Source organism: Fundulus heteroclitus, chromosome 9, assembly GCF_011125445.2.
Source record: "Fundulus heteroclitus isolate FHET01 chromosome 9, MU-UCD_Fhet_4.1, whole genome shotgun sequence".
Taxonomy (NCBI): domain Eukaryota; kingdom Metazoa; phylum Chordata; class Actinopteri; order Cyprinodontiformes; family Fundulidae; genus Fundulus; species Fundulus heteroclitus.
Window position 1 is genome coordinate 19,243,046 of NC_046369.1, and position 14,388 is coordinate 19,257,433.

The 14,388-nt window shown below is 37.5% G+C and overlaps 1 protein-coding gene across 4 annotated transcripts in view; it reads right to left on the reverse strand.

The window, feature by feature from the left end:
* Nucleotides 1-14,388, reverse strand: part of alkal1 (ALK and LTK ligand 1) — a 20,552-nt gene continuing 6,164 nt past the window's right edge. For 2 of the 4 annotated variants that reach the window (XM_036141182.1, XM_036141181.1), the window contains 4 exons: nt 11,753-11,806; nt 8,788-8,871; nt 2,050-2,123; nt 1-472 (listed from right to left, as the gene is read on the reverse strand). In XM_036141182.1, the coding sequence (XP_035997075.1) occupies nt 2,059-2,123; nt 8,788-8,871; nt 11,753-11,806 (203 nt within the window). In that variant the 3' untranslated portion in view covers nt 1-472; nt 2,050-2,058. The remainder of the gene's footprint in view (nt 473-2,049; nt 2,124-8,787; nt 8,872-11,752; nt 11,807-14,388) is intronic. The other 2 variants (XM_036141183.1, XM_036141184.1) reach the window with 2 other exon arrangements.

Sequence of the window (14,388 nt, forward strand, 5' to 3'; positions counted from 1 at the left end):
TATTCTTTATTCCATAATGCAGTGAATTATCACCATTGTCTTTATTTTATGTGGTCTCATTGTCAGCAATCACTCAAGTGCCAAATAAAATGTGATGAAGACACAGATCGAGTATAATGTCAGCAAAATAGTAAAAGTGGAATTTACATAGAAAACAAAGGACATACATTTTCTCTCCATCAGTCGTGACTGTCATAACCAATATAATTATATTTCAATGACTGTTAAATCATTACATATTTACCTCCTCAATAAATAGGTGCATTGGATATTAAATTATCTGCTTATGGTGCAATCCATTCAAAAACAACCAACAACTTCCACTCGTCATTTTGATTTATGACACCAAGAACAACAAAAATATTGACACTATAAACACACATACACACAGAAAAAAACTTTCTCATGTCTGCTGTGGATTTGAAGGCACTTCCTTGGCAACACGTTGATCCCTCTTTCATTACACAGGGACCTGAAATTTAAATTGGAACACAAAAATGTGGTGGTTAAATATTTGCAGTTTCCGCACATTTTAGAGCTATTTTTTTTTTATTAAAACCCTGCAGCCAAAAACTGGACCAGGAGATTTAAAAAAAAAAAAAAAAAAAAAAAATTCCCCATCTTTCAAAGTAAGTAATTTTGTCTGCTTCTAAGAAGGTCTCATTGAAATGACCAGAATTACCAAATCGTGACTCATTTCATACGTCTAGTGAAGTTCGTCCATCGTCACATGCATGTGAAGCTCTCAGAACAGAGCAGACAGGATCTTATTATGTGATTCCTAAAGATGTGTCAGCCTCTTCAATTATATTATCACCATCTAAACCCAATGACCATGAATTGACCACTTATGGAGATGAACTTGTGCGGGGCAATCACTCATCAATCTGGACCTAATTGCATTCAATGTGAACACATGCTTTTACCATATGCTAGATTTAAAACTATCTAAGACAGCGGAGAAAGTGCGTTTTTTAAAGATTGACTATAATTATTTCCCTGACGACATTCGGCGGCCTTCCTTTGACACCCGGCATGCCATGTGTTTCTGACGACATTTGACGCTCGGGTTTAACTGAAGTTATTCATATGATTAAAGTAGATCTTTTTTTTTTGGTCAAGAGAAAGACATAGAGGGCTGGGGAAAAGTATTCGTACCCTTACTAATATCTTCTGTTGATTAGTGGCAAATTTAATTAAGTCAGCTCATTAAACAAATTTTACATCAGACTGCATTGACATGAATAAATACAAAAAGTCGCTTTGAAATTGTTTCGTTTATAAAAGGAAAAAGTTATTTAAACCAACCAGCCTCCAGTGTGAGAAAGTAATTAAGCCTACTCTCTAAACGTTATAAATCTACATTTGCCCCCAAGTGGGCCAATCTGTCTTTTACATTTCTGTGGAGGAATTTTGTAAAATTATTTTAATTCAGACACATCTGAGGATTTTCCAGTCTGAATTGACTGTGTAAAGTCATGCAAAAGCAAGTCAATCCGATATAGGTCCAAATTTACTGACTGAGCCCCTTTAAAACCCTTTTTTTTTTTTGTGCCACCCAGAGATGTACTTGCTGTCAAACTTGGTATTGATGTTGTGCTGCATACGTAAGTGTGCTTAAGCGTAAGGTAATAAACTGATGGCCAGACGTTCTCATTTAGGAGAATTCAAACAACTTTCCTGCATTATCATTTCAAAGACAGGAAAGTCTGTTTCCTTCAAGTCTTCTGTCTTTCACAACAGTGTACATTTTTAACTAATCCAGAAGAAACTTAAAGTAAAAATTGAAGCTAGGATGAGTGAAGATTTTATTCTGGCATGAAAACATTTCAGAGATCACAGATGGAGCCAAATGTTGGACAAATGTAAAAGAGATATGTTTCTGATTATGGGATGGGTCACTCTTGCTCAGATGAACATCAAATAAATAGAGTAAATCTCATCTACTCAAAGTATACATTTATACATATGTCTATATTAATAATTTCTGTTTCAGTAAGTGTTTAAAAAAACAAAGTAACTTAAGAATAAAGAAACATAATTACTCACATACAAAACTTATGACTGCATGCAGAGCGGACTCATTGCTAATCGTGTTAGCAATCTTGCACACCTTTTGTAATCTGAAATAAAGACACAATGAGAACAAGGCCATTAACAGTTTCATATCACCTGATCAAAAACTCTAATTCATACAACAGGCTCCTTTACGACAGGAACCCTGGAGAAAAAGTGCAAAAATTGTCAAATCTTTCTTATTTCCTCATCTGTGAATAAGAATAAAGCATGAGTCAGAACACAATTGTGTTTTGAACACAACTGTGTATGATCCTGGATCTAACAGCCTTTCTAATAACAGGAAGAAATTACAAAACTGATCACATTTCAAAGTTCCTAAAAATGCAAAAAGAAAAAAAAATCTGAATTTTAGGGCTGCATGATATCAAGAAGTATTGGAGCTAATTGACACGTTGCCTCCGATTTAGGCCTGTTTGCTGTTGCGATGATCCGAATAACTGAGAATTTGCACAGGCATGTAGCGAATTACGGTCCTGAATACTGTGATATCAAACATGTGTTATGTTTTACCCTGTGTTTTTTTCTTGTATTTTGAAATTGTATAATACTTTATGTTTTTATGTTACTAAAACCACAAATAGACACCGATTGTGAACTAGCTTAAGCTGAAATGTAAACATTACGATATTTATGTTGCTTAACCCTCATCCCTACAAAAAAGCAATAAATTAAATAATACATGATTAAGATAAACCAATTTTTCCAGACATTTGTATTCTTTATCAAAATATGTCTACTACTCACATTGAACTTTATAGACTCAACCACAAACAATATGCAGGTACGCACAACGTGAAAAAATATTACTGGCATGCAAAATTTGAACGCATGGCTCTTAAAATTTTGTATTCTTCAAATTATTGAATCCTAGCAGTCTTTTGCAAATGCAAAATTACACAAATTGATATTATGTTAATGATGTGATTGGATAAATTGAGCATCTAACTTGTGCAATTCTTTTATTATTTGTTTATTTTAAATGGAATTTTGTTCTATTCATTTATATTTTATTTCTTGAGAGCGTCAAAATTGGTTATAAAAACAAATACATCTAAGGCTTTGTTTTTCTAAGCAAGGACGTGCCTCACTACGTTGTGTGAAACTCCTTAAAATGATTATTTTTTGGTATAAAATCTGTTTTGGAATATTTGATGTGCATAATATAGTGAAATATTTAGGATTTCTGTATAAATCTTAATTCCTACAAGGCAGTTTTAATTGAAGGAGAGTGTCAGTGACTGATCAGAATGCCACCAAATGGAAATCGATTATGGCAAAGTGATTAATTTTGGCCTCTTGAGCTCAGGACGGCTGCTGAAATCCATTGCGATTATTCTGGTCTATTACCCAAAGAACCACAGCCAGAACCAAAACCTGAGCTGAGAAACATGCAAGGTAGTATAAGACATAGGCTCATCTCAGCTGGACAGATGAATTATAAACATGTGTTTTCTTGTTAGATGACCTCATGTCTCAGCCAGTTTTAACGAAAAACACACAAAGAACCCATCCTTTTCGATTTAACAGAGATTAGAAAGACCCTCTGGGTTTTTTATTGTTGCAAAAGCCAACAGCTGTGGTAGTGCAGCAGTACCCAGGGGTAACTGTACAAAGGTACTTTTGATATCAGTGAACTTTTTTTTGTTGCTGAAGACATTCTGCCATTGAGGTAAAATCCATGTATTCACTTTCCAAACTACCTGTTTAATTATGTTCAGAGTTTTAAGCAACTGTCATAGTTTCTAATGGGTGAGAAAGGCGGTGCACCCTGAAAACTAGGTGTCTCTCTCTATCTATCTATCTATCTATCTATCTATCTATCTATCTATCTATATATATATATATATATATATATCTATATCTATCTATCTATCTATATATATATATATATATATATATATATATATATATATATATAGATATATATATATATATATATATCTATATGCTATATATATATATATATATATATATATATATATATATATATATATATATAGATATATATATATTATATTATATATATACATACACACACACATATATACACACACACACACACACACACACACACACACACACACAGAGTAACATAGGTAATTAATTTTTAAAATGTTATCTCTATCATGGCTCCTAACCAAGGGTTGACTGCTGGCTGACCAGTAGACTCAATGAATCACTTTAATAGAACTCAAATCGACACCATTAGTCTGGAAAGGATTGCAAAGCCTCTTCTAAGGCTTTGGGGCTCCAGAGAACCATACAGAGAGCTATGATGCACAAAATAGGGCTGGACGATATAGAAAAAAAAAGCATAGCGATCGATATCAATAATTATCAACAAATTCAAAACATATATTTTAAGTGCAGCCCTGGCCATTTTATGCTGTTGCTTAATTACCTATTTTTAGATACAGACACACAAACACTGAATTCAAACTCAACCCTTTATTCAACCAACTTTTTACCAAAACTCTTTGAAGGTGGCGGAGCTTCCTGGGTCTGCGTTGTGATTGGTTGGGAGGATGTAATGACTGTAATATTAACCTACATGACTAGAAGGCAAAAGGAAGGAAAACTTTTATTCTATTCAACTTTTGTCTATCGATCGATATATATTATTATTGAATTATCGTCCAGCCCTAGCACAAAACATGGAATAGTACTGAATCTGCCTGCCGTGCCTACCAAAAGTAGGCACAATAGCATGCCGTCATCTGTTCTAGGAGGTAACAATAGATCCCAGAACAAAATCTAAACCTTTGCAGGCATCAGTGCCTCAGTTAAGGTCAAAGTTCATGATGAGATTGGGCAAAAATAGCTTTCATGGGAGAGTTTCGAGGTCAAAACAACTGCTTACAAAAGGCATGCCTCACATTTATCAAAAACATCTTATTGATACCCAGGAATTTTGTAAAATATTCGTTGAACCTACAAGATTATACAGTGCATAAGATCAGAGTATACACCACGTCTCTGGAAGGCATGTATCTCCTTACACCTGGTGTAAGGAGATACATGATACTCTGTAACAGAGTTTCAGAAAAGGAATGTTGTACTGATTGTCAAACATGGTGGTGATTTGATTGCCACTTGCTGTGATTGATGGAGCCATGAATTCTGCTGTATAGCAAAATATTCTGAACGTAAATGTCTGACCATCAGTTTATCCCCTTAAACTCAAGCTTGTCTGGCAACAGGACAATCCAAAACAAGGAATCCACCTCCAAACGGCTAAAAAAAAATAAAGGTTTTGAAGTGGCCTAATCAAAGTCCGAACTTAAATCTGAATGAGAAGTGTTCACTCTTGAAAAGTGAAGCGTGAGCTCACACTCTCCTTCATTTAAAACATTTCTGCAAAGAAGAGAGCTCCAATTTTCCTCCGCAGTGAGGTAAAAGACTGACTGTGAGTCAATTTATCACCGTCAAATGAGACACAACCCGTTGTTAGCAATAGAGGGAATAACTTTTTTATATCGGGGCAAATTGGTTTAGATAGCCTTTTTCCCTTAATAAATAATATTATCTGGTTGTCTTTATCTGGTATTAAAACTTGTATGATAATCCAAAATCTGAAAGGTGGCCAATTCTTTTTTAAGTGCATACATATGCTGTTGATTTGCCATTTTAAATGTGTCACCAACTAAAAACTAAAAAAAGAAACTCACAAAGCAATGACCACAAACTATAAAATAGCTGAAATAGAAGCTTAAGCTGTATTGGGCACAGACGGACACCTCTTGTAAATGTGCACACAACTTCTATCAGTGGTTATTTCAACAATTAAGAAGTGTAATTTTCATTAAAAGGATAATTTGAAGGGAAACAATGGTAAAATGCAGCTACTTAATGTATGTGTTAAAAAGGCTCAAACAAAACGGGACTGCACAATGCATCGGGACTCTATTGTCATCGGCATATCATTGTGAGCAATATTAGTATCTTAAAGTACTGTCCATTGCAGATTTTGCACACCAATGATACATTCACCCAGACTGTCCTTGAGCAGTACATGGCCACACCTTACACTGTATTACAAGGCCCAAGATGCTTGAAGAGGCCACGGCAACAAGTTTCCTTTTTCTGAGATGTTGGGGGTATAATATGGTCTGTTGTGCACTGATGAGGCCGTGATAATGTCTAAATTCAATACCAAAGCACCTGCTCAGAGGCAGTCAGCTTTGTCAACTGGCTCACAAACGGTCAGCTCAGAAAACGGGTTGTCTTTCTATGTAATTCATATTCTCCAATCAGAGCACACAATCAAGCAAACAGCCTTCCCCCCTCCCCTCCACCCCTCCCAGCTGATTCACCGGCTGACCTAAGGGGAGAAAGGCGGAGCAGCGAGCAGACGGCAGCCCCAGATCAGCCTTCCTGTATCGGCTCAAACTGGAGGCAGACGCCGCTGAAGCCGCGGGGTACAAATATTGCATATTCGCCCTCAAACTAACTTCACAGTGGTTACTAAAAAGGGGAGCTGGTGTGTCCGAGGGCGGTCTAAAACGCTTGAAGGTTCCACTCACTCCCGAGAGACGAGAGAATCACAGAAGAGTTTTATGGGGACTTTAATGAAGACTGTTTAAAGTGGAGGAATTTAAGTCTGGATTTTTCAACAAACAGATAAAAAAAAAAAAAACTGTACTGACATGGAAGGTGGCAGCAACAACGTTGCCATTACCCGCAAGTTTGTTTCATTTCTAAATGCTGTCAAATGTAAGGAAGCTGTGTTCATAAAAATCCAGCTGACTGACATTTGACCGGTTTTGCAAATATGGTTATAGCCAAGCAGAGCAAAGCTGCATATCATTACTGCAACCAACCCTTTTACTGAGGAGGGACATTTGGTCTGACAAAACAACAAGCCGATGTTACTTTTTTATGAACTTCTTTGGAGAATTTATATATGCAGCAATATTAACTACATGAAATTGTTTATACAGTGATGTCATGGGACCTTTAAAGTGTAACCCACCCCAAAATCAACTTTATTGCAACATGCCAGTGCAAATTCTCAGTTATCCGGGTCATCACAATGACTTGTGCTTGAATAGGAGGCAACTGGACTTTCGCTCAGTTCTTTATTGCAGGTAAACTGTATAAAGTGGGCCTAATGGTGCTACTTTAATGCTACTGTACAAATCCTTTTACATTTTATCTGAACTTGTTTAGTTCTGCAATATTTGTCTGAAAATGATCTTAGTGCTGCCCTCTTAGGGTTGAATGGTGACTATTGCAGTTGAATTTTCCTCTTGGTTCAAACCGTACATGCTTTTGTCATCGTAGCCCGGCATTCGGGTATAAAAGCATCTCGGTCAGACACGGCGAGTCAGACTCAGGGGTTGGAATCACAAGTATTAGGAGCATTGATCGATAGTGTTTAGCATTTGTTACTGCTTTGAACATTAGCTCATGTTAGCAATGACGCTGCTAACATCACTTTACCACTCAAAAACTGCATCCATTCCCAGAGGATGCAGAGCTTTGTAGACTGGTACCAGCAGAACCCCCTCACTTTAAATGCAGCGAAAACAAAAGTGCTCACCTTTCTGACACAGGTGAACACCCAGTGAACTGATGTTCAGATAGTGGACTCCTATAAGTACCTGGGTGTTCACCTGAACCATAAACTGGACTGGGGTCATAATACTGATGCTCTTTACAAAAAAAGACAGAGCAGAATCTACCTCCTGAGCAGGCTGAGGTCTTTTGGAGTGCAGGGGGCGCTCCTGAGGACCTTCTTTAACTCTGAGGTAGCAGTGACCATCTTCTACGGTGTGGTCTGTTGGAGCAGCAGATTATCTGTAGCTGAGAGGAAGCGGCTGGATAAGCTCATTGGGAGGGTCAGTTCTGTCCTGGGATGCCCCCTGGACCCAGTGCAGGTGGTGGGAGACAGAAGGACTATAAGGAAAATCCCATCACTGAGGCACAGTGTCTCCCACCCCATTCATAGAGCTGTGGCAGAGCTGAAAAGCTCCTTTAGTGAGAGACTGCTGCATCCCAGATGCTCTAAGGAGCGCTTTCACAGGTCCCTTCTCCCAGCTGCAGTCAGACTTTATAATCTCTGCTGCTCCCAACAGAATCAATAACTGTTTACATCATGCTAATGGTTGCACAGGTTCTGATCCAACCATTAACTGTTTACACTGTCCCCAGATGCTAAGGTAACTTGCACATGCCTTAGCTACTTCAGGATGCTGCTGCACTATCATACACATTGCATATTGTGATATCGTGTGTTATATAACACTTTTCCACTGTTAAAAAATTTACTCTGGTATTTACTTTTTATCTTCTACTCTTAGTACTTCTCTAGAGCTAATTTTAGATTAGACTGGTTTGTTCTTTTTTCTTCTTTCATTGCTAATAATTGTGTGTAACGGTCTGTGTGTTCGCCACCGTCACACCCGAATTTCCCTACTGCGGGAATTCTCATTCTTATTATCAATGTGCATCTGGTATCTGACCTGAAAAAGGCCATTATAAAGACAATAAATTTTAGAGAGCTGTTAGCGGCCCATGCATAAACCAAATCACTTTGCCTAAAATAAACTGTCTGCCAACAAAAATTGTTTGCTCACATAAAACAGTGTCCATCATAAAGGATTAAAAACATATGCTTTGTGGGCTATTATGGGACAATACTTCATGATAACGGATAAAACATGAGGCACAGAGAAAACTGTTTGTAGAATTTAAAGGCATACACACATGCTGGTCTGGAGCAATCCCTTGTGGTGTGGTATAGTCTGTGAAAGTGTGTTTTGCACTCCGATGAGAACTTGACATGTCCTGCTTGAGAAAAGAAAAGGTCACATTAGGTAAAATAATATGGACTTCTCTTCATCTAATATATTTTTTTTTAAATACTTGACCTCTTTAGGAATTTATGCTGTTTTTAGCCTTTACTTTAGAGAGCCCTTTGCTGATTGGTTTTCCTGTACTTGTCCCAAAGTGGGAGTGCTTCACATAAATCAGTACAATTTATACTGAGACCATCCTTTCCAACAAACATCTCTAACATTATGGGAGTTCACAGCCTCATGTTTAAAATAACTGTGTCCAGAATGCAGAAGGGTCACTGTGAAGGCAGTAACTAGACCTTCACTGATCATTTCTCTTTCTGAACTACCATATAAAAAAAACACTTTAAACATTTATATTCTAGCCATCTTACTGTAAGCGGTCAGCAACTGTTTATCTCAGAAGCACATTTGTAATTATTTTGACATCTTGCACAGTCTTTATCATCTTATATTAGTAGTTTAGCACAGCTGGCATGAATAAACTCTTTGTGTATTCTCAAGAGGTTTCCATAAAAGCTGACAACATTTTCACAGCTAGCATGTTCTTTAACAAAATGGTAAAAGCTCAAAACGGTTAATGTGAAACATGTTCACATTACTGTGCTTCATTGAGCCTTCATGTTATCTGCTGAAAGTTTCGCTCTCTCTGAAAGCTTGTAGGAACTGCAAACATGTTTCAACATCTAGTAGAAAAATTGTTTCTGTAGCTTTTTATATCTCTGTGCTTCCCCTGAGTTCATTTGGAACATTTTCCTAATACTGAAATTAGCTACCCTGAGTCCTCTTCCCACGTTAACAGTGTTCACATCAAACAGTGTTGTTCCTGTCAGCTAGTAGTGCTAATGCTGCTGCTGCCTCAGAGTTTGGACATTGAACCTTGGCACAATGTAACATCCATACTAATTTCAAGTTAGAAAACTTTGGGATTTGCTGTTTGTTTTGGAGTAAACTACTGTTTAATGCAGGGGTCTTGAACTCTCGTTCTTGAGAGCCGTTGCCCTCCTACTAGAGGAGTCTTTGTTTCAACACATCAGAGTTGTGTTGAGTTGACCTACTGTTCTCCAATTTGCAATGTTTGTTGTAATTTAAACTTTTAGTTTTATGTTCTTGCTGTCTTTTTTCTCTTCATAGTAGGTAAACCTGGTCTGGCGTTCTGTTAGCCGTGACATCATCCAGAGGAGGCAGATCATCTGCTATTACCATATAACATAGGAAGGATTCCTGGATCAATGTGTGCTCCTGTGCTTTTTTGTGTCTCTGCTCTGTCTTCTCTAACCCCCAGTCGGTCGAGGCAGATGACCGTTCACACTTAGCCTGGTTCTGCTGGAGGTTTTCCTCCCTGTTAAAGGGGAGTTTTCCTCTCCACTGTCGCTTCATGCATGCTCAGTATGAGGGATTGCTGCAAAGCCATGGACAATGGAGAATACTGTCCACTGTGGCTCCATGCTCTTTCATGAGGAGTGAATGCTGCTTGTCAAGACTCAATGCAATCTGCTGGAATTCCTTAGACAGAAAAGTTTTTCACCAATCTGCATGATTTAATTGACTTTAACATTGTAAAGTGCCTTGAGGTGACGTGTTGTGAATTGAACTGAATCAAATTATCAGGTCTTTAGCAGCACCTGTAGAACTTGACTGCATGCTGAAATGCCAATACAGCCATTTAAATCAGTATATTTTAAACCATGAACACAGATTTCTTACAGCAAAACTTGTGCTACTGATTTAAAGAACTACAAACTGCTCTAGCTGCAGCTAACTACTTTATATTTACAACTTTCACCACATTCTACACTCACTGCAGCCATATTGGATAATAAACTCATCACTGTTCGGCTTTCCTGGCCAGGAACACCGACTTCAGCTGGCTTTCTTTGAGTATTTTCAACTGGAAGTTCAGAAAATCTGACTTGCAAGTACAAAGAAAACGCAGTATTGGTATGCTTTACTGACAGGAGAAGGATCCAAATTTTTGAGAACCCTATTTGGCCCATCTAAAAGTCGCCTAATTCTAGGCACTAGCCGATTTCTCTGTGCATCTCTAGATGTGAATTAATAGCAAAATCCCCAACTGTAAGGTACTCCACTTAAATCAATACCTTAGGGAGAATTATGACTTTATATGACATGTATAAATGACATGTATAAAAGTGTATATATAAGACTTTGTGACTGAACTCCAAGGACTCCTAATACCAAAATATTGAATGACTCCCAACACCTTATAAAGAGACTTAATGCTAGTTTTAACTTTAATTTGCCACATATCTATGAGAATTTTAGTTTATGAATGAATACACAGTAAATAAACCAAAAAAGACTCATGTTATCGTAGACGTTAAGTGTACGGTTTTCAACTGGACTTACAAATGGAGTGAAGTAAAATGAAGTTTTCAGTTACAATTACGTCCAAGACCTTCTGCACCAATGATTATGCTTCCAGATTTTCATACCAATAATGAAGTCTACTCACAGGTCCTAAGACAAATAATCAGCTTAGCTTAGCAATGCCTTCAACTTAATTCTGTCAGCTTCAGACCATGTGCCGTTTCTCTAAACTACTGCCCTGCAGCTAAGCCAAGCGACCCCACTCTGACCCAAAGAAGAACAGTGTTCACAAAGCTGTCTATGACTTCAGTATACTGTATGTTGGCTTGCAGGAATGAAAATGTCTTTCTCATAGGGGGCAAAACTAGGAGAGTCCTGCCAAAAGTTGCATGGGAAAGCTGCCAACTATGTTCTTAAAGTTGTTTGCCAGATAAAACAGTTTTGCAATGCCTGCAAAGGTCAAAAGACAGTCCAGACTAAAATGTTTTCACTTGCGATAGGATTTTCTTCTGATCTATTTTCTTTGGTCGAAGTTTTCTTACCTCCAAAATGCTCAAGGAATTTGTTCTTCAGGTGTGGATCTCTGGGAACAATATCTGAAACAAAAAGCTGCTGTTAGGTTTTCACAACCAAACCGTGTGTTGGGCCATCAACCAAACATAGTTCAGGATTGGGGGTCTTTTTTGTGACTTGAAACTGGGGGCAAAAGGACCATCATAGTGGATGATTTGAACAGCATTGGCTAAACTACAATGCCTTACAAAATAACTGCACACTCCTTAATTGTTCTTTTTCCATTTTGTCATGTTACTCAATGTCTTTAATTTGAATTAATTAAATTGGGATAGGCAAACACAAAGTAGTGCTAAGGGAAAATGACACATGGTTTCTAAAGGTTCTCACAATCAGAAATATGAAAGTGTGCATTTGGGTTTACTCCCCTGACTCCATGCTTTGTGGAACCATCTTACATTGCAATTACAGATTCAGCTCTTTTGGGAGTATTTATACCAGTGTTTCTCATCAAGAGACTGCAATTTGTGACCATTCTTCTTTGCAAAAGTGCACAGGGTCAATCAGATTGGATAAATTACATCTTTTCATGGCAATTTTCAAGTCTAACCACAGATTCTCAGTTGGATTTTGATCTGAACATTGAGTGGACCATTTTTACACAGGACATACTTTGTTCTAAAGCCAAGCAGTATCAATTTTCAGCTGAACATAGCATTCTGCTTGACCTGAAAAACTTATCTGGTCTCCTCCAACCAGAGCACCTACTTTCCCATGTTGATTTTATCACCTGCAAGGTTTGGGAGACACCCGAAACATAACTTCTTATGGCTTACTTTTTCACAAGTAGCTTTTTCCTTGGTAATGTTCTCCCCCCAGGCTGTCAGTCTGAAGAACACCTAACAGTCAGTATATCCAGGTCAATACCATGCTTATTTACACCAATCCAACTGGGTCTTCAATTCAATTTTATTTATATAGCGCCAAATCATGAAACATGTCATCTCAAGGCACTTTTCAAAGTCAAGTTCAATCATATTATACAGATTGGGTCAGATTATACAGATTGGTCAAAAATGTCCTAGGAACCCAGTTGATTGCATCAAAGTCCCGACAAGCAGCATTCACTCCTGGGGAAGCGTAGAGCCACAGGGAGAGTCGTCTGCATTGTACATGGCTTTGCTGCAATCCCTCATACTGAGCAAGCATGAAGCGACAGTGGGAAGAAAAAATCCCCATTAACGGGAAGGAATGGGGATATACATTTTATATACATTGCTTTACTTGAAATGTATATATTCATATTTACAAGAAAAATATTTCTGTTTACCATATGTGTGTATTGCACTTAAAATATCCTTACTGAAAGCAAAGCAGAACCAAAGTCAAATTCCTTGTTGTATAATGCAACTTTGTGATTAAAACTGATTCTGATGGAGATCAGATTTGTGGAGTGTATGGCTGCTGCTGCTTCCACCATCAACAGATTCTCCCACCTGAGCTGTGCATATCTGTAGCTCCTTCAGAGTCACCATGAGTCTCTTGGCTACTTCTCTGATCAATGCTCTCTTTGCCCAGGTGGACACTGATGTTTTGGTAGTTTTTCAGTTGTGCCATGCTCTATTTTCTGATGATGAATTTAAAAAAAAGATGCTGCTATGGTAGTATTTTATAAAGTAACTCTGCTCTAAACTGTTCCCCAACTTCTCCCTGACCTGTCTACTCAGATTTTCTGACAGAACAGCTTAATTTATACTGAGAATTTAACTAGGGGCATCTTAATATGGATGGTGAAGACATTTTATATGAGTAAAACACTTTTCAGAACTTCAGTTGAAATATTTTGAAAACCAAGTATCCTTTTCCATAAGCATCTCAATATGCACTACTTTTTAAAGCATACAATGCCAATAATACACATAAAATTAGTATAAAAGAAAGAAAGAAAGAAAGAAACCATTTGTATATTTCTTATGAAGCTGAGCTCTTTTTTTTAATTAAAAAAAATAAGTTTAATGTCCCTATAAAGGGCTCCAGAGGCTTCCAACAAAGAGGTAAATATTGTACCCCTTGATAATTTGGTCCCTGTACATATTTTATACATGATATATCGAAAATCCCCATAAAATACTTTGAACATTAGGCTGTAACATGACAAAATGTGCAAAGCTCAAGGAGTATGAATTCTTTTGCAAGGCATTGTATAATGTGCAAAGGTCCAACAACACAACAGCAATGCTGACAGCCTAAAGAGATTATTGTTTCGGGGGTTTAATGCTGATCATAATAAGTCCTTGTAATGCTTGGTTGATTGCACTTTAGCCCCCCCGAGTCAGTAAAATGTAATGTGGCCATAGCAGGGAAAACATGAATGACAGCTATTTCAGCAGTCTGCAAACCAGCAACTTAAAGCAGTTTCCAAGTCTGACCAAATAAATGGACAGTCTATACTATTAAAGGAGTATTAGAGAATAACCACACACATATAAGGCTTACAAACATTTCTATTTGTCCAAACACCTAAACATGAATGTAGGTTTCTGTAAAACAAATCTTTCACTACATGCAGTCCCCTGTATTTCCTGAGGACTAACAAGATAAGCACTGACTCCTCAGCTTATACAAGCTCATGGTTGCATCACACAAAATAACAGCCATAAAATGC